General features: G+C 49.3%; 1 protein-coding gene and 2 long non-coding RNA genes across 8 annotated transcripts in view; 2 read left to right on the plus strand and 1 right to left on the minus strand.

Moving 5' to 3' along the window:
• Znf496 (zinc finger protein 496) overlaps nt 1-14,967 on the minus strand; it is a 21,202-nt gene extending 6,235 nt beyond the window's left edge. The window contains exons 1-9 of one of the 5 annotated variants that reach the window (XM_029483610.1): nt 14,388-14,967; nt 14,052-14,186; nt 12,376-12,481; nt 11,612-11,991; nt 11,148-11,328; nt 8,039-8,115; nt 2,243-2,375; nt 1,704-1,811; nt 687-800 (exon numbers count right to left, since the gene is read on the minus strand). In XM_029483610.1, the coding sequence (XP_029339470.1) occupies nt 687-800; nt 1,704-1,811; nt 2,243-2,375; nt 8,039-8,115; nt 11,148-11,328; nt 11,612-11,941 (943 nt within the window). In that variant the 5' untranslated portion in view covers nt 11,942-11,991; nt 12,376-12,481; nt 14,052-14,186; nt 14,388-14,967. Of the gene's footprint in view, nt 1-686; nt 801-1,703; nt 1,812-2,242; nt 2,376-8,038; nt 8,116-11,147; nt 11,329-11,611; nt 12,039-12,375; nt 12,482-12,745; nt 13,240-13,404; nt 13,726-14,051; nt 14,187-14,387 lie in introns of those variants that run through there. The other 4 variants (XM_021175656.2, XM_021175660.2, XM_021175659.2 and 1 more) reach the window with 4 other exon arrangements.
• A 25-nt stretch (nt 14,968-14,992) lies between these two features.
• Nucleotides 14,993-20,776, plus strand: LOC115032343. 2 transcript variants are annotated; one of them, XR_003838019.1, is made up of 5 exons: nt 14,993-15,108; nt 15,410-15,532; nt 15,718-15,876; nt 16,068-16,179; nt 20,691-20,776. It is a non-coding gene; the product is annotated as an uncharacterized LOC115032343 (long non-coding RNA). The 2 variants fall into 2 exon arrangements; XR_003838018.1 differs by having other exon boundaries at nt 15,410-15,876.
• Nucleotides 20,777-20,850: 74 nt separating this feature from the next.
• LOC115032319 overlaps nt 20,851-22,968 on the plus strand; it is a 7,105-nt gene continuing 4,987 nt past the window's right edge. The window contains exon 1 of the long non-coding RNA XR_003837972.1: nt 20,851-20,891. This is a non-coding gene — a long non-coding RNA (uncharacterized LOC115032319). The remainder of the gene's footprint in view (nt 20,892-22,968) is intronic.

Raw genomic sequence — 22,968 nt, forward strand, 5'->3', positions numbered from 1 at the left:
CAGGACAGCCAGGGCTATACAGAGAAACCCTTTCTTGAAAACCAAACAAAAAACAAAAACAAAAAAAGAAGAGCCCATCATTGCCAGGCAGTGGTGGCCCACAGCTTTAATCCCAGCACTTGGGAGGCAGAGACAGGCAGATTTCTGAGTTCAAGGACAGCCTGGTCTACAGAGTGAGTTCCAGGACAGCGAAGGCTATCCTGGAAACCCTGTCTTGAAAAAAACAAAAAACAAGCAAACAAAAAAAGATAAAGAAGAGACCACCACACCCAGTAAAATCTGGGAAGTGATTTCTCAGTCAGCACACAGAAGCTGTGGCTGGCCCAAAGAGAGCCAAGGCTGTCCCCTGCACTGGCAGCTGAAGCTAGAAATATGAATGTTAAAGACAGGACACTAGTCAGCCTCTGCAGGTGGTTACTTTCCCATGACCCAAGACTCCATACATGGAGGGAGGGCAACCGTGCAGCTTCTGCATTCTAGAAGCTCCTCTTAATGAGATCATCTTGGGATTCTGGTTATCCACAATCAGGTAAAGGCACACTCACGACATACAGAGCAGTGTTAGGTTAGCCTTGACAGTCTGCCCGGGCAAGGCAATGAGCAGGGCAGCAGTCAGCAGGAGCCTTGGGCAGTTTAATACCCAGCCCCAGTTCTCCACTTCATACCAAGCACACCAGGCTCCTCACCTGGACAGGGACTCTGACTGAGCACCACCTGCGGGCAGGGCTGGAGCTCTGGCACCTGCAGCTCCTCCCACTTCCTTCTTTCTTCTCCTTGGAATGGCTGGAGGCTGGAAAGGTCTTTCCAAAGAGAATGGAGAAAGAGATTTGTCACATACCGATATCACTACTCAGAAACCACTAAGGAAGAGGCAGGCTATGATCTGCAGGTGCACGAGGTGTCATCCTGCTGAGTGAAGGAACCTGAAGGCAAGTGAGCAAACACCATGAACCTAGGTTCTGAAGTTGGACTCAGTTAATGTAGGTTCTAGTTCTACCACAGATGGGTAACACCTTCCATGGTAGGCCCTGCACGGCATACAGACCTTGCACAAACAGACTGTACTGAGCCTACAGGACAGAGATGGGAGGGGCCAGAGGGAATGGAGGTCCAGTGTTGCTGCTGATTCTGTCCAAGGCCACGTCCCTTCATAGCACAGGCTATACACACACAGACACACACACACAGAGACATACACACACACAGACACACAGGGGTCAGAGGGGATGGAGGTCTAGGGTTGCTGTTGATTCTGTTCAAGGCCATGTCACTTCATAGCACAGGTTATACACACACATAGACACACACACACACACAGAATGAATCTTCACTCATCTCTCCCCATGGAATTCTCCGAGCACTCATGTGAGTGGGTAGGGAGCAGGCTAGCAGTGTCTAAAAGGGTTGCACTTTGTGCCGGGTCCTCAGCCATATGCATCTGACCACTCTTCTAGAGAGGACTTTATTACAAACCTAAGGCTACTCTGGAGAGCAGAAGACATTTCCTTCTCTACAAGTCCTTGGTGGAGGACTACAATCTCAATGCATAGCCACCCCTCGCCTGCCCACTCTCTACGAGAAGCCAGAGTCAAGGTAAGACTCTGAGGTAATGCCAAGAGAGGGGAGCTGGGGAGGAATGCTGGGGTGCCCTGGCTGCAATCGGTTTCCACCCTGCTGTCCACCCACCTCTGATTGTCACTCACCTAAGCAGGAGGCCTGGGGGGCTTCTTTATCTTGGAGGTCTGTCCACTCTGTGACCCGAAACCCATTCTCTTCTTCATGGGAGTGGCCTGGCTGAACTGGAGGCTCATCTATTAACAAAGAGGTAGGACAAGGACACCTTTAACAGGGACCTGCTGTTGTGGGTAACCCCTGTTCAACACCAGAGGAGACTGAGGAGGGATGGCCAATGCACTGTGGCAGGTACCAGTGGGGCTATAAAGGAAAACAAGGTCAGACAGATTGGGGTAGGGTGAAAGGCGGCACGCTACAGAGCAAGCCAGGGCTTAGGGCCATCTCTCTGAGACCCATTGGGCACATAAGAAAGAAAGGGCCATTCAAGCAAGAACGATTGGAAGCTGATGGAAACCGAGTCCTGCACAGAGTAAGTCCTTTCAAGGTAAGAGGGTAAACAGAATCAGATTCAGCCACGGTACCTTAACCTCACAGGTAGCGTCCCACGTTCAGAGTGGGGCCCCCACCCACCTTCCATATACCTGGCTGCATGGGAGCTAGGCCTTACTTGGAGGCATGGAGACTGCATAGTCTTCCCCAATGATGAATTCGCCATAGAAACCAGTCTGTGCCGGGTCCAGAAGGGACCAGTCCTCTTCTGAGAAGCATAAAATCATGTCCTTAAATGGGGAAACTCGGTTCTGAAAGTACAGAGCAGGGCTGTGTCAGCTGGGGAGGAGCAGGGCCTTTCTGAGTATTCGCTATGACGTCGAGATACCTCGGCCAGGTGGCATGTAACACAGGCACTTATGCCTAATGACTTCAGAGGCAAGAAATCAAGACCAAGGTAGGGCAGATTGTGGAAAGAGTCTGCTTCCTTGGGTTTGGTGCCCTTCCTGGGCAATGGTGGCACACACTTTTAATCCCAGCACTCGGGAGGCAGAGGCAGGCAGAGCTATATAAGTTTGAGGCTAGCCTGGTTTATAGAGTCAGTTCCAGAACAGTCAGGACTACACAGAGAAACCCTGTCTCAAAAACCCAAAAAAGACCCAGGGTCCTCAAATGGTGGAAGGGGCTTTCTAGGTTCTACCCAGTATCATTACATTCTCACCGTGCCTACACTTCTAGGCCTCTGGGCTAGTAGAAAGAACAAATGAAATTAAGCCTCAGCTAAATTTATGGCAACTTTCAATCTTGCCTGGCCTAGAGCCTGACTTTCAGTTCTTTGCAATTTCAGATATATCCCTTTGGGAAACACAGATGTTTGAACATCCTCCCCTGGGGCCCGAGCTTCTTTAGCTTCTGAAAAGGGTATTTGTAGGTGTTGCCAAGAACTTACTAAGGCTGTTAAGGGAGGAACCATCTTTGATAAACCACCTTTTGTACTGGACCAAGGAGAGTGACCTACCTAAGCCCAGGTTGGTGGTTTCATTTACTGGGAACAGATCTCAGAAGAAACTGCTCGAGATCCTGGAGAAGGCCAGGATCCTTGGTGAGGACTCTTGTGGCCAAATCAAAAGGAGCACTCCACTCTCCCACCTGATGGATGTCGCCTGTCACTGGGCTGACCGAGTATTGGCTCTGCTTCTTTCTGAGCAGAGAGCTAGTGCTGGCTGGAGATGGACTTTTGCTCAAGGGTCTGGCTAAGTCATAAGCTGCTGATTATTTTTAATATTTTTTTTTAAAAAATATTTCTTTTTTTGTGTATGACTGTGTTGCCTGAATGTATGTATCTGTACCACGTGAGTGCCTGGTGCCCTCAAAGGTCAAAAGAAGCCATGAGCCCCTCTGGAACTGGTTACAGATGGTAACTATGGGAATATTGGGAACTATACCCAGGTCCTCTGCAAGAGCAACAACTGCTCTTAACTACTGAGCCTCATCTCCAGCCCCTTGAACTGCTAATTCCTGCTGGACACCCTTGCTTCCTGTACAGTCTCCACACTAATTTTGTTCTTGAGAGTATTTTTTGATTTTGCTGCATAAGCCAGTTAATGTCATTGTGTTTTAGATTGTTATTTTAAGCTACTAAAAAGAAAAGGTTTAATTAAATTTCTAAAAAAGGTTTATTTATGTTGTATGGGTGGTCTGCCTGCATATATGTCTGCGCCCTATATGCATGCAGTTCCTATTGAAGCTAAAAAAGGGCATCAGATCTCTTGGGACTGGTGTTAACAGACAGTTGAAGTGGCCATGTAGATAGATGTTAGTAAATGATCCCAGGTCCTCTGTAAGAGCAGCCAGTATCCCTAAACCCTGAGCCATTTCTCCAGCCTTTTGGTTTTGCTGTTGTCGAGACAAGGTCTCACTGTATAGACCAGAATTCACCTGCCTGCCTGCCTCAGTCTCCCAAGTACTTGGAGTAAAGGTGTGTGCTCCAATGCTGGGCTGCTGAGGTGCTTATGGACTCTTATTCTTGTCCCTTCTGCCCTGACACAGAGAGCTGACTGCTTAGTCTGCCATCCATCTGCAAAGCTCTCACGGTAGCCGTTCGAGGCACCTCCTCCATCTCAGAGGGACCACCAGTCAAAACCAACCTCACACCTTCTGCCTAGCCAACCAGTAGCTCTAGTCAATCCAGGCCACTCACTCACATGCTTGCTACACCCCCAAATTAACTACAATATTATCACACAGGCAGACGCTGAACGAAAAACAAAAGACACCTCAATGGATTAAGCCTATAACGAACTAAGATGAAGGTCCAGACAAACCTGGATGCTGTAGGACTGACCCGTGGCTTAATCACCATCAAGTCATACACAACACGCTAAACCCATGGTGCTTGGGGAGAAAGCGGCCACCCATGGGCCCTGAGACACAATACAAGATGGCTCACAAGAGACAGTGTGCCTGTATCCATACTGACTCAGAGACACCAACAGTGCTCACCTCAAACCCTTCTTAGATCAAAGCAATTATTTTCTGTTGGGGGCTCTCTTTGGCCAAATTCTTCCAAGTGTTTACCAGGAGCAGGAGGAGCCCTGAGATTCTCTGGAAGCCTTTGCAATGGCTGTGCTACTTCTGATGCCACCAGCTTGCTTATAGGGGACTCTTCACTACAGCCCAACGTGAAAGCAGTAGCTAAACGATGGAACTGCCTTGAAGTGTGCACAGTAACAGAGAAAGGAGGTGGGTGGACTGGTTGAGTATCTTGCTGTGTGGGAACAAAGATCCACGTGGAAAATGTTAGACAAGAAGCCACCCAGCTCCCCCAGGCCTCTCGGACTTCCCCAGACTTAGTCTGGTAGTGAATTTTTAGTTCATTACTAAATATTTTCATTGTTCAGAAAAAGCAATAATAACTATTATAGGCTGGCTTAACAGTTGTATGTTGTAGTCCTTTGACTATTACACCCTCTAAGTGCTGAACTTTTTTTTTTAAGTTTATTTAGTTTATGTATATGAGTACACTGTAGTTGTCTTCAGACACACCAGAACAGGGTATCCAATCCCATTACAGATGGTTGTGAGCCACCATGTGGTTGCTGGGATTTGGAAGGACCTCTGGACCTCAGGACCTCTGGAAGAGCAGTCAGTGCTCTTAACTGCTGAGCCATCTCTCCAGCCCAGTGCTGAACATTTTATCTCTCCCAACTATGTAAATTGGCAGAGCAAATTCCAACCACATTATGCTGGCTCAAAAAAACTGAACTACCTGCCTACACTTTTCCAAAACAAGCTACTTCTAAAAATACAGACCAGGCCTCACAGCCTCATCTCTGTCTCCTACCACTGTGGCAACGGGGCGAAAGGACATATCACAGATCTGGTCTATCAACCGCCTTCCTTTATAGAAAACAACTTCCGAGGAATGAGCCTTCCCCAAAGAGGATGAGACTGAACACAAGATGATTTTAAACATACATAGTAAAATACAGTAGTCACCTGGGAGGCCTTCTCTGACAACGTCCTGTGGAAAACGGAGAGGGGGCTGGAGAGATGGCTTAGCAGTTAAGAATACCTGCTTTTACAGGGGACCCACATGGTGACTCACAACCATGTGGTATACATTCATACATACAAAATAAACCTTTAAAAATAAAGAGGAAATGGTAGAAAAAAATTCTGAGATGTTCTAAGTCCTAGGCCAGAGAAGGGAGAGAGATTGGGTCATTTCTAACTCAGTTTCAGGATAAGCCAGCAGAGGAAAATAAACCCATCTGCCCCACGTTGTTTTCCTCTGCTGAGGGTCTCTCAAGGCCACAGTGGAGTCTGCTTTTTGAAAACAATCAGCTGAGAAGGAGCAAGACTTATTAGGAGGTAGACATGGTGCCACACACCTTCACCCTATAATCCTACTGGCACCTGGGAGCCCGAGGCAGGAAGAATGCCATGAGTGCAAGGCTAGCCTGGGCTACAGTGTTCAAATCAGTCCCAAAAGAAGGGAAAAAAAAAAAAAAAAAACAAATAAACCCCAAACCCTTTTGTTCTTGGACTGGCCTCCTTCCCCTTTGACAGTTTCTGTCCTGTCCTGTGCGGTCATCTACAACCAGTGAAGGTTCAGTGTGAACAACCTGAAATTTTCCTACTCCCAAAACCTCATGGATTCCTTGGTCTCCGGTCCTATGGATACTTTCCAGTTGCTGTCTGTCCGTGGTGGCTCTGGGAACGTGTCACAGCCCTCCACCATCAGCTCCCATTGGTATAGAGCCACCTCCTTGTTCTTTTAAAACATTAAACGGATTTAAAAATTTATGTATATGGTTGCTTTACCTGTATGTCTTATGTACTGCTTGAGCATCTGGTGCCTCAGAAGGCCAGAAGAGGGCGCTGAATACCACAGAAATGGAGTTACAAATAGCTGTGAGCTGCCACAGGGGTGCCGGGAATCAAATCCAGGTCCTCGGGAAGAGCAGCCAGTGCCTTAACTGCTGAGCCACCTCTCCAGCTCGTACATGCACACACATTGGCATGTGTGGCCATGAATACAGGAGCCTCCACACGCATAACTTCAGGCCTTATTCCCATCTAGCTTTAGAGGTTTTGCCATCTGTGGTAGATGGAGGCCGCTCTCCGGCCTGGAAGTCACCAAGTGGTGGTGGTGGTGGGGGGAGCCCAGGATCTACCTGGTTCTGCCTCCCCAGTACTGGGACTAAGTGTGTGCTACTAGCCTGGCTTTTATGTGGGTTCTGGGGATGAGTTCAGGTCCTCACGCTAGCAAGACAACTTTACCAACCCAGCAAGCCTATTTATGAAAGCACCAATTCATGTAGAGGACTCTGTGCTTATGACCTCCCCAAAGCTCCCTCCTGGAACTCTCAAAAAAAATGGAGAGAGTTGGGGGTGGGGGAAATGACCAAACATTCAGGCCACAGCACAGGAAGTGATGCTACAGAGAGAAAGGGAGGGGCCAAGCTAGCCTCAAAGTCAGTGACTGGTGGCAGGGAGCAAGCAGCAGACACAAATAAACAACTAACTCTTAAAAACAGCACAAAATAACCTTCATCTGCATATGAGATATATATGAAACAAATGAATTACGTGTGTAAACTGAGTCTTATCCCAAGTCCTCATTTTATGTATGCGAATTTTTCAATACCCACTTCAAATCGCCCTAAGCATTCTGGAGACAGGGTTGTTCCTTTTTGCCTCTTCTAAACAGTCTTCTACTGGGGCAGTCCTATACTCTGCAAAGCCCACTCTGTGTGTGTGTGTGTGTGTGTGTGTGTGTGTGTGTGTGTGTGTGTGTTTTACAGTGTAGCCCCATGCAGGGCAGTAGAAAGGGGAAAGCTAAGAGGTCTGTTGACAACCTAGGCAGTCAGATGAAGGAAGGAAATAAATAAGCGTGCTACCCGTGAGACCAGATCCCAGCTGTGCCCACTCTGAACCTCAGCCACCCCCCACCCCATCCACCTACAGCCACCCCCCACCCCATCCACCTACCCCACCCCCCCCAAGAACACTGAAGCAAACTTGGACCGGGAACACAGACAGGACACACCATGGAAGCCCCATGTGACATACACCTGGTCATGTAATGGTGCAGCAACCACTATACTCTCTTCCTGAAATGCAGCTACTAATGAGAAGATGGCCTCATTAAAGCTTCCTTCCTTCCTTCCTTCCTTGAGAAGTAAGGAGCTGTGGTTTCTCCCTTCCACTGGGGGAATTCAGAAAAGGAGAGAAGTCTCCTCCAGTGGCTTTCTATGTACATCTGCAGTTTTCTAAAGTGGGTGGGGCAAGCAGCACTTTGAGCTGCAGGAAACAGCAGAAGCAATGGGCATCTTTAAGCCCATTGGTTCCCTGTTCACCTTGGTTCTTTGGGCTAAGGCTACATGCCATGGCAGAGAGCAAGCAGGCCCGAGTCCTAGAAAACTGTCCCATGGGGCAACTTAGAGATCAGCTTTTGGTAATCACTCACCGGGGGAAGCTGGCAGGTGGCCACTGGCTGGGCATCCCTGATGCTCTGCTCCTGCACAACGAACGCATCTTGTGGAACTGGAAGAAATGGAAAAGATGTCCCAAAGGGAGCCAGGCCTGGTCCCCAACACCTCCCAGACTTCCAGGGCTGGCTCTGTGTTGCAGATTGTGCAAGGAAAGAGAAGCAGAGAGGGCCAACTGGGAGCCACTCCTGTTGCTGTACATAACTAGGAAAACTCCTGGTGCTCCGCCATAACTTGAACAATGAGCACTTTGCAAACCACCACAGGGTTCTGGAAGTCTTTTCAGATAGACAATGGGGGGCTATCTCAGGGAAGGGTGGGTTTAGGATGGCCCGAACAATTTGATATTCAACCCCTGTAAATCCAGGAGCTTGTCTCAGCATCTAAATATGCCAAGAATACAGTGTTGCAGGCCTATAATCCCAGCCTTTAGAAGAGGCAGGAGAATCAGTCAGCCTTTAGGATGAGACCACCATGTCTCGAAAAATAAATACAGGGCTGGTGAGATGGCTCAATGAGAAAGTGCGTTTGCTGCTAACACAACGACTTGAGTTCAATCCCAGGGACCTAGACGGTAGAAAGATCAAGTCCTACAAGTCATCCTCTGACTATCACATTTACGACAAAGCATGTTTGCACCGGTATGTGTTCACATTACAAAAAAAAAAAAAAAAAAAGAAGCCTAAATGAAGGCTAAAACTGGCAGTTCAGTGAAGGGGAGGGCCCAAGTGGGACCACTTGTGAACTTGTCACCTGCACAGTTCCAAAAGAAGGCTGTTTAAGAAGTTAGTGTGGATGCAGTAAAAGAGAATCCTGTACCTTATTGAGAATGTGAATTAGCACAGCCATTAGGAAAAACAGCAGGTCTTCAAAAAATGAACAAAACTGTTATTACTGAACAATTCCTCTTGTGACCACAAAGGAAATAAAATCTCAAAGGGGCAAGTCACCCTCACGTTCCCTGGAGAGTCAGGCACAAGAGCTGTTAGAGGATCACAGTGTCTATCAGCAGATGGATAGATAAGAAAATACAGTCTATGAGAGAGAAGACTGGTTAAGAATAGGGAAGGACAGGGACACAGAACACCCGGGTGGGAAGGAGGGCAGTAGGGTAGAGTGGGTGAGAAATGAACACAAGGAAGAAGATGATCAATAGGGACAACATAACCTAACACTGTGACACTGTGTGTGTGTGTGTGTGTGTGTGTGCACGCGCGCATGCGCACATGAGTGCACAGTATGTATGTATATTAAAGCCATGTACCATCACATCCAGCTGCATATTGTCTCTGATTGTCTCTTAATTTTTTTCCCAGCACGTGGGAGGTAGAAGTAGGTGGGTCTCGAGTTTGAGGATACATAACAAGAGTTTCGTGGCAGTCAGGAAGACCTATCTCAAAAAGAAAAACAACATGAGAGAGACAGACAGAGATAGAGTGAGACAGACGGGGAAAATATGCAAGCAAACATATAGACACTTGAGATGCGACTCAGTCATGAAAGGTGGCATCCTATCTTTTCTGTACAACATGGAAAGCACATCCTAAGAACCAGAGCGGGCACAGGGTGACACAGCACGGGATGACAAGCACCGCTCAATCTTGTTCATATACTGAATTTACATCTGGAAGACAAGTTTAATTCTGCTCCTGTCGAATGGATCGACATTTCATTCTACCCAAAGGCTCCTTTGGCAGAAGAGCATCACAGTTAGAAGCTAGTAGATCATCCTAGTGTTAAATGTCTTCCCAATTGCTGAGTATCAGGAAATTCTGTATCAAGTACTGCCCAAGGAAGCAACCCAAGTCAGAGTGGACACAACTGGTGTTCTAACTGGTGTCACTAGGAGGGTTAGCTAGAAGACAGGCAGATGGAAGATACAGCAAGGAGTGGTCGTCTGTGTGCTAACTCAAGGAGGCTCAGAAAAACCCAAGGCTGACCAGTCAACCTCACAGCCATGAGAGAAGAAACTAACTGCTGTTAGAGAAGCAATTCAACGTGTAGAACACAGGTGGGCAGTGCCACCGCATCAACACAGCTAGTCCTTCTAGCCAGAGGGACAGAAGAGTTCTGATTTGTACAGAAGTCAGTAAACACTGGCAGGCAGGAAAATTACACACACACACATATATGCACACTTTCTTTTTTTAAAAAACAAAAGACTCTAATTGCCAACAATGGTTGGGTGGGCCTGCAACTGCAGCACTCAGGAGGCTGAGGTAGGAGACTCATGAATTTGAGGGCAGCCTGAGGAAGGGATGGGAAGAGGAAGAAAGGAGAAAAAAAGAAAAAAACAGAAGCAGGTTTTGTTTTTAGTCTGGATAAGGTGCTGGAGACGGAACTAGGGGTGTGTGCAGATGGTCCACCACAGAGCTGTACCTCCAACCACTGAACAGAGTCAACGCCAGAAGTTACAAAAAAACATCTAAAATATGAACCTTTTCCATTATAATTAAGAGTACTGTTGTGGTGGCAAGGCTTATAAGAGAGATACGGGGTCCCTGGGCCTTGAGGGGCCTTGGGGAACCAAACCTCAAGGAACCTAGAGGTGACCTTGTAACTCAAAGGAACAATGGCTCAGGCTTTGAGCCTAACCCTTCCCCCCTCTTTGCAGCTGTTGGATGGTTTAAACAGATACTCAAACCCTGCCACAGGACACTGGAGCCATCTGCAGGAGAGGCTACTGCTCTCTCCCAGGGGATTTTAGATGTTCTTATAGCTGCAGGGTAACCTAGCCAAGAAAATGTGGTTTCGAGAGAACAGAAGACAGAGCCATGCTCAGATCAGGCCACAGGTCCTTGGCTCTACAGTGACTTCCTCTGTCTCCACTGAGAATACCCTCAAAGAAAGAAGACCATATAATCTCACACCATCTGTTCACACAGGCCTTCCCTCTGGGAGGACTCAATACCAAGAGACTCTGGGTCGGTTGCTCTGCAGAAAGACCCAGAACACAGTAATCAGTAATTGTTCACAGTTCAGAGGAGACGAGAAAACAGAATGTAAAAAGGCCATCACTTCAGTCAATACCCAAGCACACTGATAGTGTATAATTCAACTCCCAAGCTCACACTACAGATTGCATACCTAAGTCTTCACTAGGTTGGCCTGGTGATCTGCTTAGAAGCCCAGTGCCCTGTACTAGAGCCCCAGGCAGGGCATCAGGGTAGCTCTGGGACTCTGCTGATATTCGTTCTTGTTCCAGGTCCTGAGGCGCAGCAGGCCCGTCGCCATCGTCAATCACCACTGGGTCTTCACAGTGCTTGAGCTGCAATCCCAGAAAGAAGCAGATCAGGGCCAGGTGGAGAGAGAGGAGTATGATAAAGCCCGGCCCATAGGCTCTGCACAGATCTGCGTAGGCCTTCTCCCTTTCTGGTCTTGCCATCCATGGACCTGATGGGTAATAATCCTCTCAACTTAGACTTCATAGAGAGTAATGTTTGCTTTCTTAGGAAATAAAGCAAACTGGGTCTGGACAGAATTTCTCATCTGGGGTCAGAAGTCTCACAGGGTCAGCAAGGGCTCCCCTCTCCCAGACACCCGGTGCTCACCCACTGCCAGGGTCTCCCTGGCTCCCGTTCCAGAGCCTCTACTGCAGCCACAGCCTGCTCTCCGCTCTCAGGCTCCTGGGCTCGCACCCAGCTCTGGATCTCCCACGGCAGGATAGCCAAGAACTGCTCCAGCACCAGTAGCTCCAGGATCTGCTCCTTCGTGTGCCTTTCGAGCCTCAGCCAGCCCCGGCACAGCTCCCAGAGGCGCTGCAGGGCCTCCCGAGGGCCTGCGGCCTCCTGGTAGCGGAAGCGGCGGAAGAGGCGTCGAGAGGACTCTGGGCTGGGAGGCTCACCCTGAGGGCTGGGGTTCTCTCCAGGAGGACTCCGCATTTTTCTGGGCTCCTCGCTTTCCTTTGGAGCCAAGACTCGTGGGCACAGGGCTGTGGGCATGATGGGATTTGATGGGGGTCAGCGGCAGAAGACGACCCTATTTCCAAACAGAAATCACTGGCTTCAATGCTCTGGTCTCCTGTGGCCACTTCTGAGGGGGTGCTAGGCAGAGCCCATGGGAGACCAGCCCTTTGAGGAATCCCTGGGAAATGTACGAAGTGTTGGTGTGGCTGGTCCTTACGCATGGGAACCGAAAGAAAGATGACCCTTCCCACAAGCCATCACTCCATGAAGAGTCCCCTAACATGTGGCAGTAAAGAAGGCAGGGCATTTGGGAGAAAAGTGGTGGCATTTCAACAGGACACTGGCATTCCCAGCACCCCAGGAGAACAAGGAGACCACAGGCATCTATGTGTAACCAAGGTTTGTGATACCTTTGATGGACAGGTCCTCCTGGAGGATATAACCCCAGCAGGCCACAATCTTGAAGCTTTGGAGCCAAAGTCACCGTCTCTGTTCTTGAGGTCTTCACAAATTGAACTGGAGAAAAAAAAAAAAAAAAAACATGCAAGGGAAGTTATGCAAGACCACTTCGGAACAACGTCACTAAGCCAGGGACAGAAACTTTCACTCTGTGCTGGCAAGGACAAAAACTCCCAGGTACAGAAGGAACTCAGATCGTTAAAGTAAGACTTGTATTTAAAACCACCAATGCTAGGCCTGGGAGTACAGCTCAGTGTCAGAGTAGCAGCTAAGATTGTGCCTCTTCCCCATACAGTGCTTTATGACAAGCCTTACACGCACCTGGTTCAACACGGGCCGTAGAAGCAGCTGAGTGGTTGGTTGAGAGTACACACTACTTTTCCCACTGCCCACATCAAGTCGTTCACAAAGTCCTGTAAGTGTCTCCCACACCCTCTTCTGGCCTCCATGGGCACCGCACCCAAGGGCACAGACTCACACAAAGATATCTACACAGGTATACATGTAATTAAAAATTTAAATCTCAAAAAAAAAATTTTAAGTTCTTGTTATATAGTTAAGTGTGCAGGCGCGTGCGTAAGTGTGTGTGTGTGTGAGTAAAAGGGGTTGGTGGGAAGGGAAGGGAGTAGTTATGTAATTATATTTTAGTATCTAAAAATGTGGCTAAAAAAAGGTACTAGTCTTCCGTCTGAGCCTATCCCTTGTTTTCTCCAGATTCTCCTCAAGGCAGTGGTACACATAGTGACATTGTGGCCCTTCCTGGTCATGAGAGAGGAGGCTGTCACCGCCAGGCTTTCAGCCCGACTATCACATACACAATCCAGCAAATACACCAGGGGCACAGTATAGCACGGTCTCTCCACTTGACCCACACTTTGGCACACTCGGAGAAAAGGCAAATGGAGTCACCGAGTTGGGCTCTCGGGATTCCGGAAAAGCCCACGCAGGGCCGCTCACTGCCTGGCCCTTTCCACCCTCACCTGGAAGAGATTCCCAGCGGGGCAGCACCACTTTGCTGGAAGACAAGCGATACCAGAAAGCCACCAAGCAACCGAACAACAACCTGGAATCTCAACTTTTCTGTATTCCTCTGATTGCCGAAGTAAAGGCAGACACCCGAAGCGAGCTTCTGAAAGCAACAGGCTGTGAACCTCGACTACTCTCACGTCTTACTCCGTATTAAGAACCCAATCCGGGCCCCGCCCGCTCTCTTCTGCTTCCTCCGCCCACTGTCTCCCACCTGCTGGGCCCTGAATGGCTCAGGTCTACACTTAGGATAGGGTGCCCAGGGTCCCACCCTCAGCACCCGGTTCTGCCGAGGGACTGCTCTCAAAGAGCCCTAGGCCAGACAAGCGTGTGCCTCTTTGTCACTCTGGCACCTGGCGCGCAGGAGCCTCGGGAGCGGAAGCTTTATGAATGAACTACCGTTAGGGAGGGGAGGGCTCCCGCAGGGGCGGGGCTTGCCCAAAGCAGTTATTGAAGGCGCAGGATCCCAAGAAGGAATGAGGAGCAGGAGGAGGAGGGTGTTTTAGGCCAGGAGAACTATGGGGTTTCTGTCGCTTCCACTCTTTCAGATTTGCTGGCTCTTTCCCTCGAAGCCCGGGACAGCAGGCGAGCAGATCCTCACCTTCCAGCTCGGTCTCTCTGGTGTTTTGGCAGAGGCGGCTCCAATGCATGGGCCAGACTCGGTCCCTGGCCAGGCCAACCCTGTCTCGGGATCCTCTAGAATGCATCAGCTGGGCTTGGGAGCGAAGGGAGACGCCTGGAAGAGAATCGTATTGCTTCATCCCCGAGGGCACCTATGAGGACGCGGCTCTGAGAGCAGGGATCTGGGCCCGGACGCGGGAAGAGGAGAACAGGGAGCAGGACCCAGGCGCGGGCTGGGGATCAGAGCGCGGGAAGTGGGGAGCAGGATCCGGGTTCAGACAGCGGGGCATGGGAAGCCGGGCCACAGTATACTCACCGCTGCGCAGCGTCCCGGTTGGCGGGCCGCGTAGGCCGGGCCGCCGCGGAAAGGAAAGGCCGGAGCCCTCCGGCTCCCTCCCCTGGGACACTTCCTGCACCGCTCTAGGACCGAGGAGGTCTCCTCATCTCAGTGGTTCGCTTCCCCGCCTCCTGGCCGAGGTGTACGCGGGGGGGTGACATCCGACACCCCCGGCCCGCCTGGACCGCCCCGCCCCGCCCCGCTCCGTGCTCTCCCGGCCTGGGCGCGGGGCCCGGGCTTTAGCTTTGTGGGCCTTCCTAGCGGGCTCGGGATGCGCGCGCGCCCCGGCGGGACCCGGACGCTGGGGGCCAGTTCGCGCGGCCACCAGCCAGGGAGGCCGGCCTGGGGCTTCGCTCTTCCCTGCTCCTCTTGTGTGGGTGCAGGGAAGGGCTGGTCTGGCGGCGCTGGCGAAATGCCAGAATTGGGAGGAGGAGGGATGAGGTGTAAGGGGATCTCCCAGTGACCATTCGCATCCCGTGTGTGCTGTTGTGCCCCAATCCCTTCCAGCCACAATTCCATTTCAAAGCCAACGCTGCCAAAGCCACCCAAATCGGTACGACTGGAGAAATGCAGACCCGGCGATCCACGGTGCTCGCCGAAGCATCGGCCCGCGCCTTCGTGGCGTGGAGATGATCTACGATTTTTCTGTTTAAGGAAGACTGTAGCACTCTGGGTCCCTCTGAGCACCAGGACAGTCCTGGTGAGTACGGAGAGAGAAGGTTGCCAATCCTGAGAGTATGAGTTGGGGAGCTTGTCGCTGGCTTAGTGCATAAACACAGGACAGAGTGACTTAAGTCACGGAGAGTGAGAGGTGACCAAGAACTAGGGCATTGGAACCTATTCCTGCTGCATCTACCCTGTGTTGAGTAGAGTCCAAATCCTCCCTCTGTTCTCCCGGGCTGGACAATGGAGCCAGACTGTCTAAGGGAAGAAGCAAAGAAAACTCTACCTAGAAGTGAGATACTGATTTTTTTTTTTTTCCTTTCTGGTTCTCTTTCGAGGGTTCATGGTAGGAAGTCACCCTTAAAGAAGGTGGCTTGATAGAGACACCCCACCACCGGCAGACTTCGTGCTTCCGTTTCCTTCTAATAATTGGGACTGGGACGATCACTTCCGACTAGTAGGTATGGAGTTAAGGGGTCGAGATTTTGGGACATTAGGAGGTGAGTCAAGTGGATGAATGTTCCCCAAGTGCAGAAGAACGCTGAGCAAGCAAGGGTCACCCAAGGCTGGGACTTGAGGCTCACAGAGAGCAATAGGAGCCACCTAGACTTACAAATCCATGCCAATCCCTTTTCAAAAACACCAGCCAGGAAGCACAGCCTGGAATGACCAAAGACCCCGTTGGGGAGTCAAGCCTAGTGATTAGTCCAGTTGTGTATCCTGAAGGGCTGCTGTTTAGGCTCCTGCCTGGTGGCTGCTCAATACTTGGATTCCTCAGAGGAGTGCTTATTGGAGCCCTACGCAGGTAAAATGCAGCGCCTGGAGGTGGCTGGTACATGGGATTTTTCTCCCCCCACAAACACTTTCCCTTTAGTTCCTCCCTCCCCCCCCACCCCCCACCCCAGCTCACAACTCTCAGGATTTAGGTCCCCTCTCGCTGTTCAGAAGCCGCCAATAACTCCAAATATGCCTTCTTTCTGTGTTTCTTCTGCATAGAACCTGGAATAGGGACTAATAGACTGGAATCAGAGCACCTGTGTTAAATCACGCCCATCAAGGCGCAGTCAGGTGATCTAAGGCCTGCGTGACCGACCTCTCTGTGCTTCAGGTACCTCCCTCATACAGGAGACTGATGCTGTCTGCTTCATTGTGAGGCTATTCAGGGAATTTGTACTGAGAGTCTGCAAGACAGCTGCAGTTTGCCACTCCCATCCAGATCCTGGGTGCATCCATGCACCCCACTGGCCATCGGAAGGGCAAATAGTGAGCAGAGTTCTGGTCGGTGGAGCCACGGGGAAACTGAATCAGAACAGCAACCTCAGGACTGAGTTCTGAGCAGGGCCTGAGAGTTGTTAATACACTGTATTGAGGAGTCAGGTGTGTCAGGCATCCTGGCAAAGGTGGTCTTTGAAATGAAGGAGTTGAGGTGATGGGGCCCTGGGGCAGCCACAGAAAGGCATTTCACTCTGTAACAAGCAGGGTTCTGTCAGGAGTTGTGGGTGAAGTACCTGATGACACTTGTAAGCCCTGCTCTGTGGTCCCAATGATCCCCCCATCTCTGTTACCATCAGAGTGACAGCCTTAAAATGAGCGGGACTTTGATTTTTTTTTTTTAAAGATTTATTTATTATATGTAAGGACACTGTAGCTGTCTCCAGACATACCGGAAGATGGCATCAGATCTCATTACGGATGGTTGTGAGCCACCATGTGGTTGCTGGGACGTGAACTCAGGACCCCGGGAAGAGCAGTCAGTGCTCTCAACCACTGAGCCATCTCTCCAGCCCGGGACTTTGATTCTTGCCAAGAATAGGAAACAGACTTGAAAGTCAACTTCCTACCCCTTGGCCGTGGGGGTACTCTAGCTATGGTGTAACTGAGGGGGGCCGACTGCCTGAGTGCATGCCTGTGAGTCCCAGCACCTGGGAAGCTGAGGCAGGAAGACGGAGAGCTGGAGGCCAGCCTGGGCTGTGCTGCATGTCTAGTAGCAAGACAGCCCAGGCTAGACTCTTATCTCAAGGGGCAAAAACTAAGGAAGGTGGGGGCACCAACTAACAAAATAGGAATATTACTTTTTTCCCCTGGGGATTCTGGAAATTTTCCAGAAAATCCGATGTCCCTTTTTATTCCTTTTATGATCCTTGGCAATTATTAACTGTCAGGAGATTGGAGGCATTGCTTAGCTACAGATGGTTAAAGATTCATGGCACCTTAAGTTAGCTTAGATCTAGCCAGTTTGAACTGACCTCCCAGAAAAGATACTTTGGTCTTTAGATCCTTTTGGCCAGCTCTTCTCTGAAACAGTTAGGGAAAGGAAGAAGTTTAGCCGGGTCACTGAGGTAGAACTTGGGGTGACACAGAGGAACCTAAGAAGAAAACCCAACTATAAGCAGCTAGAAGGGAGCAGGGTGGTGTGGCCCACAGCTTTAATCCTGGCAGAGGCAGGCGCATCCGTGTGAGTTCAAGGTCTACAGAACTGGTCTACAGCACGAGTTCTAGGACAGCCAGGGCTACCCTGCATAGGAAAACAGAGAAAAGGGAAGGAAATAATACCACCAGGGACTGGCGAACAGTCAAAGGAAGCTGAGAAAAATTGGGAGCTCACTGGGAGGGGGCAAATCAAGGGAATGGAGGCAGATACAATCAAAATACTTGATATACATGTGTGAACCGACAGTGACCTTTGCAGTTAGTCTTTTCTCATACCTGCATCTTGGGCTTTAGAAACTGCTGGTTTGAGTTTTATTTCTCTTAAGCCACAGTACATGTCTGAATATCTTAGGTCCAATAGACGGAACTGGTTTTCTTGACAAGGGTTCCCAAACAATGGATGTTTGTGTGTCTGCTTCTTCCACATTTGCAGGGATCACATTTGGATGCATGTGCGAGCTGTGCTGTAGCCAGCTCAGGTCCTGAATCTTTAGGACTTGCTGGAGCTCATTGCTGGTCTATTTTGGCAGATACGGGATACTCAAAGCGTTTATGGTTCTCCTTGCTGTATACAATTGGTTCTATTCTTTTGTATGACTCCAAGAGGTTAAGTTACGTGTTCCTCTGATGTTTGTGATCCTGTGCGTCTAGCTGCTTACGTAGTATCACTGATCTTACCTGAGCTCTCATACTCATTCTCTCTCACTCCTCTTCCCTCATTCAGGTCCTCTTTCTTCCCTCCAGCCTCCTTTAGAACTCATTATCTTTTAGAGTAATACCACCCTTAACCAGCAGTTTAACTCTCCACTCCCTCAAAGGGGACTCACTTGTCTCACTAATGCTTATACATGTGTTACTGTAATAAAGTAAGTTTTTCAAATGTAAATTTTTCATTGTGCAGTTATATGTAAGCAATAAAACAAAATTAGCATTGCTTAAAAAAAGAAAAGAAAAGAAAATGGCCAGGCGTGGTGGCACATGCCTTTAATCCCAGCACTTGGGAGGCAGAGGCAGACGGATTTCTGAGTTCGAGGCCAGAGTGGTCTACAGAGTGAGTTCCAGGACAGCCAGAGCTATACAGAGAAACCCTGTCTCAAAAAACCAAAAAAAAAATGCTAGTAATATGTGGTCATCAAGTAACAGGTGCCTTAAGGACAAATAGGAAAAAAACCAAGAAGACAGAGCTTGCTTCCTCGGCCAGACTGAACAGGATTAGGCCAAACTCAATGGCAGATTGTTCCCCCACCCCAAACATATTAATTACACACATCATTAAATGCTGGGCATAGTGTTGACCCTTGTAATCCCTGTATTCTAGAGGCGGAAGTGGGGAGGACCCGTCTTTAAGGATAGCCTGGGATTTCAGCGAGACCCTGTCTAATGGAAAAAAGAGCATGTGGGGGGTGGTGGCTAAGGATGTAGCTCTGTAGGTACAGTGTTTGTCAGTATTCACCAAGCTCTAGATTAAATCCCCAGCACGGCATAAAACCAGGAGTGGTAATGTACACCTGTAATCTCCGCACTCGGGGACTGGGGGCTGGAGGATCAGGAGTTGGAGGTCATGGTCTCCTGTATAGTGAGCGAGTTTGGGGTCAGCTTGAATGACAAGATACCCGGTCTGGAAATAAAGATGCAAATTGATGAGCTGTGGAGCAATACCTGCATGCAGTTGAGTAATCACACATATACCCACCTCCCCACACCCTTCCTGGCCCCCTGGAAGCTCCAGCTGGCTTACAGACTGACTATTGTTTTGAGATAGGGTCTCACTGTGTAGCCCTGACTGGCCTGGAACCCACAGATCTGCTTGCTTCTGCCTCCTGAGCTGAGTGATTAAAAGCATGTGCCACCACACCTGGCTCTTGAGTTACTTTTAAAAGTTTTATTGTATTTATATTTATTTATGTATGTGGTGTGAGTGGGTATGCACACACACTTTAGAGGTCAGAGAACAGCTTACTGGGATCAGCTCTCTCTGTCCACCCTGGGGATTGAACTCAGGTCGCCAGGCTTGCTAGCCAGTGTCTTTGCCACAGAGCCATCTCAGCAGGTCAGTTTACTCTTTTAACCTGGGAGAGAACATGCGGTGGGCCTTTGTCCTTCTGTGTTACTATTTCATTTAACTTGATGTGTATCCCTTTGGCTATAAGTGAAGAATCTCCTTATGGATGCCTGAATAAAACTCCATTTTGTGTATACACTATATTTTCTCTATACCTTCAGCTATGGATGGCTCATGAGCTGATTCCACATCTTAACCAGAGTAAACATGGAAGATGGGAACCTCTGCTCTCTCTCAGATGCTACTGATGGCATTCTTAGCTTTTAGGTTGCTGGAAGTGAGTGGTCTGTTAATACCTCCTGAAAGATCTCATGTGATAGTCTTTGAGGATGCTAGGTCAGACACTGAGGTGGCCAGGGAGTGCCTGTTAGAGATAGCCTAGGATTGGCTCTGGATCTGTAACATTCCAACTCTGCACAGCAATCCTGGGAGTTTGAAATGAGTCTGTCTGCATTGTTGAATCTTCAAAACAGGTGTGGCTTCCTGCCCCCCCCCCCTCTTTCTAGGAACTTCTGTTTTACTCCATGGTGTGGGGGAGGTAAGAGTTTGTTGACCGCTCATTGTTGGGAGCACAAAAGCACAAGAGCCAGGTTGTTAATCCCACAGGGCTGTTTCCTCAGTGGAGGAGATAAAGCCAAATCTCTGCATTCCATCCCGAAATCTGAGAGTGACCTTTTGCTATCTGTGGAGGCTGACTGACTCACCCAAACTCCCCAGAGTGATTATCCCAGACTCTTCCTTCCCTAGACCTTAGGGGAGATGTCCCAGTACTTTATGGCCTGCTGACCTCTAAGCTATCGGTCAGAGATCACACTAGGTTCTAGGCCTTTTCCCTATAGAACCCACTCACATGGCCACAAGTACTTTGTAAAAGAGTTTCTAAGTAGTTGTGGTTCCTACTCTGCCCCACTCTCCCTTAACGGCAGGCATGAGTGCCTTCCATCAGACCGGTGGCCTGAGAGGGAAAATGAGGCAGGAATGAATGGTGGGGGCGGGGGGGGGGGGGGGGGGGGGGGGGGGGGGGACGGGACAGTAGAGTGGGGGTGGAGGGGTAATGGGTGAGCAAGGCTAGAAACGGACTTGAATGACAGAATGCTTCTTCATGAAGTGTTTGCTTCTTTGCACAGCTCGTTTAACTAGAGGAACAAAGGCTATTTAAAACCTTTGGTGACTCCGGACAGTGGTGGCACACGCCTTTAGTCCCAGCACTCGGGAAGCAGAGGCTGGCAGATTTCTGAGCTCGAAGCCAGCCTGGTCTACAGAGTGTGTTCCAGGACAGCCAGGGCTACACAGAGAAACCCTGTCTCGAAAAACAAAAACAACCTTTGGTGAGTAAGTAGGTGCTTTAAGGGTGAGTGTACAGCATTGTCCTGGGCCAGTGTGCTGGGGATGCCTCATTTGCATAAGGAGGGATTCCAGGTGCTGCTGGACGAGACCTTATAAGGGGAAAGGAAGTTTAACCTGGCTACCGGCTACGTGACCTCCTCTAGTGGGGCAAAGGTGGGGACAAAGGTCTGTGTGTGCCTGTCCATGCGGGCCCGGTGCATCAGGGGTGGCAATCCTACTACTGCTGATCTATCTCTGGATGAGATTTCCAGGGTCTGGGCAGGCCTCTACCCGACTCTTGCTCCAGGCCTGCTCCCTGGGCCCCCACATGTAGTCACATTGTAAGCTTTATTGTGCAGCTGGATTGGATTGAATGTTGCCTGGAAATCTTTTTCCAAATTGTATTGTGCTTTAAGTATGCTGACAGTGAACCAACCGCCCGGCATTAGATTCCCTGAAGTCTGACCCAGGTGGACAACGTCAGTGAGCACTGGGTTTTCATTTTCGTCTCTGTCCACTTCACCTGTCTGACACCTGCAGGAACCCCCTCAGCTCATGCCGGGGAAATTCAGACAATGGATCCCCAACATAGAGATCCAAAAGGAGAACTTAGCCGGGTGGGTGCTGTGAGAAGGTCCAGGGTGGAGGGACCTTGGTTGATAGGCTAGGGTACAGCCCACTAGCAGAAGGTGTGGTGACCATTACTAGGAGCATGTCCTTGTAACCACATTAGTTTATCACTGATTGTGGGGACAGAGCCACAGTTCTATTCCACTCCTGCAGCCTGAAGGGTTCTATTTTCCTTTAGTGACCTTCACTCAGACCAAAGAAGTTAGCAGCTTCAATAAAGAGACATTTTAATATAATTTTTAAAATTATTTTATGTGTATGAGTGTTTAATCTGCATGTATTTATCATGTGCATACAGTGCCTATAGAGGCCACAAGAGGGTGTCAGACTCCCTGGGATTAGAATTACAGAATGCTAAGTCACAAAGGTGGATACTTGGAATTGACCTTGGGTCCCCTGGAAGAGCAGCCAGTGTTCTGGAACTTTCTCTGAACGAGTTATCTCTCCATTTCCCTTCCCCGTTTTGAGATAGGGTCTCAACATATAGCCCTGGCTGGCTGGGAACTCACTGTGTAGACCACGCTGGTCTCAATCTCACAGAGATCTGGCTGCCTCTGCTTCCCAAGTTCTGGGACTAAAGGTGTGCAACATCACCCCTGGCTTCCATACAGATCTTGATCAATGGGACTATTAGCAAGATACATGAAAAAAACTGGCAATGGTGGTGCACAGCTTTAACCCCAGCACTCAGGAGGCAGAGCAAGGCAGATTTTTTTAAGTTATAGGCCAGCATGGTCTACAGAGCAAGTTTCAGGACAGTCGGGTTTATACAGAAAAAAAAAACCTGTCTCAAAAAAGGGAGACGGGGTAAAGAAAAATAAAAATTTGGAAAACAAAGCTGCAAAGATGAATTTATGTGGGTTTCTTAGATTTAAGAAAAGGATTAGGCTAGTAACTTAAGGGTAAATATCTTTTTGTGTTGAGTAAGCCGTTTGCTTCCTGTCTAACAAGCTGTCCCTTGGAAGACACACACCATCTCTGGAAACCGTTTTGGCTTTATCAGCAGTTCCCCAAGTTTCCCAGAAGGCAGCAATCCAGACCTTTCCATTCTCTCACAGACTTTCATTGTTTTTGTTTGTTTGGTTTGGTTTTTGAGACAGGGTTTCTCTATGTAGCTCTGGCTGTCCTGGAACTCACTCTGTAGACCAGGCTGGCCTCGAACTCAGAGATCCACCTACCTCTGCTGGGGTTAAGGTGTACACCACCACATCTGCTACCTCCATCACTTTTTTTTTTCTGTTCTGCCTCAGGTTGAGGCAAAACTAGCCTTCTCTCCTCAGTGCCTGGCAGGGCCTCAAGTGCTCACAGTCCGCCTAATAGACCCTCAGGCATCAGGGAGTTAGGAAGCTTTAAGAAATTTACAGGGCTGGTGAGATGGCTCAGTGGGTAAGAGCACCCGACTGCTCTTCCGAAGGTCCAGAGTTCAAATCCCAGCAACCACATGGTGGC

This window comes from Mus caroli, chromosome 11 (genome assembly GCF_900094665.2).
Source record: "Mus caroli chromosome 11, CAROLI_EIJ_v1.1, whole genome shotgun sequence".
In the NCBI taxonomy this organism is placed as follows: Eukaryota; Metazoa; Chordata; class Mammalia; order Rodentia; family Muridae; genus Mus; species Mus caroli.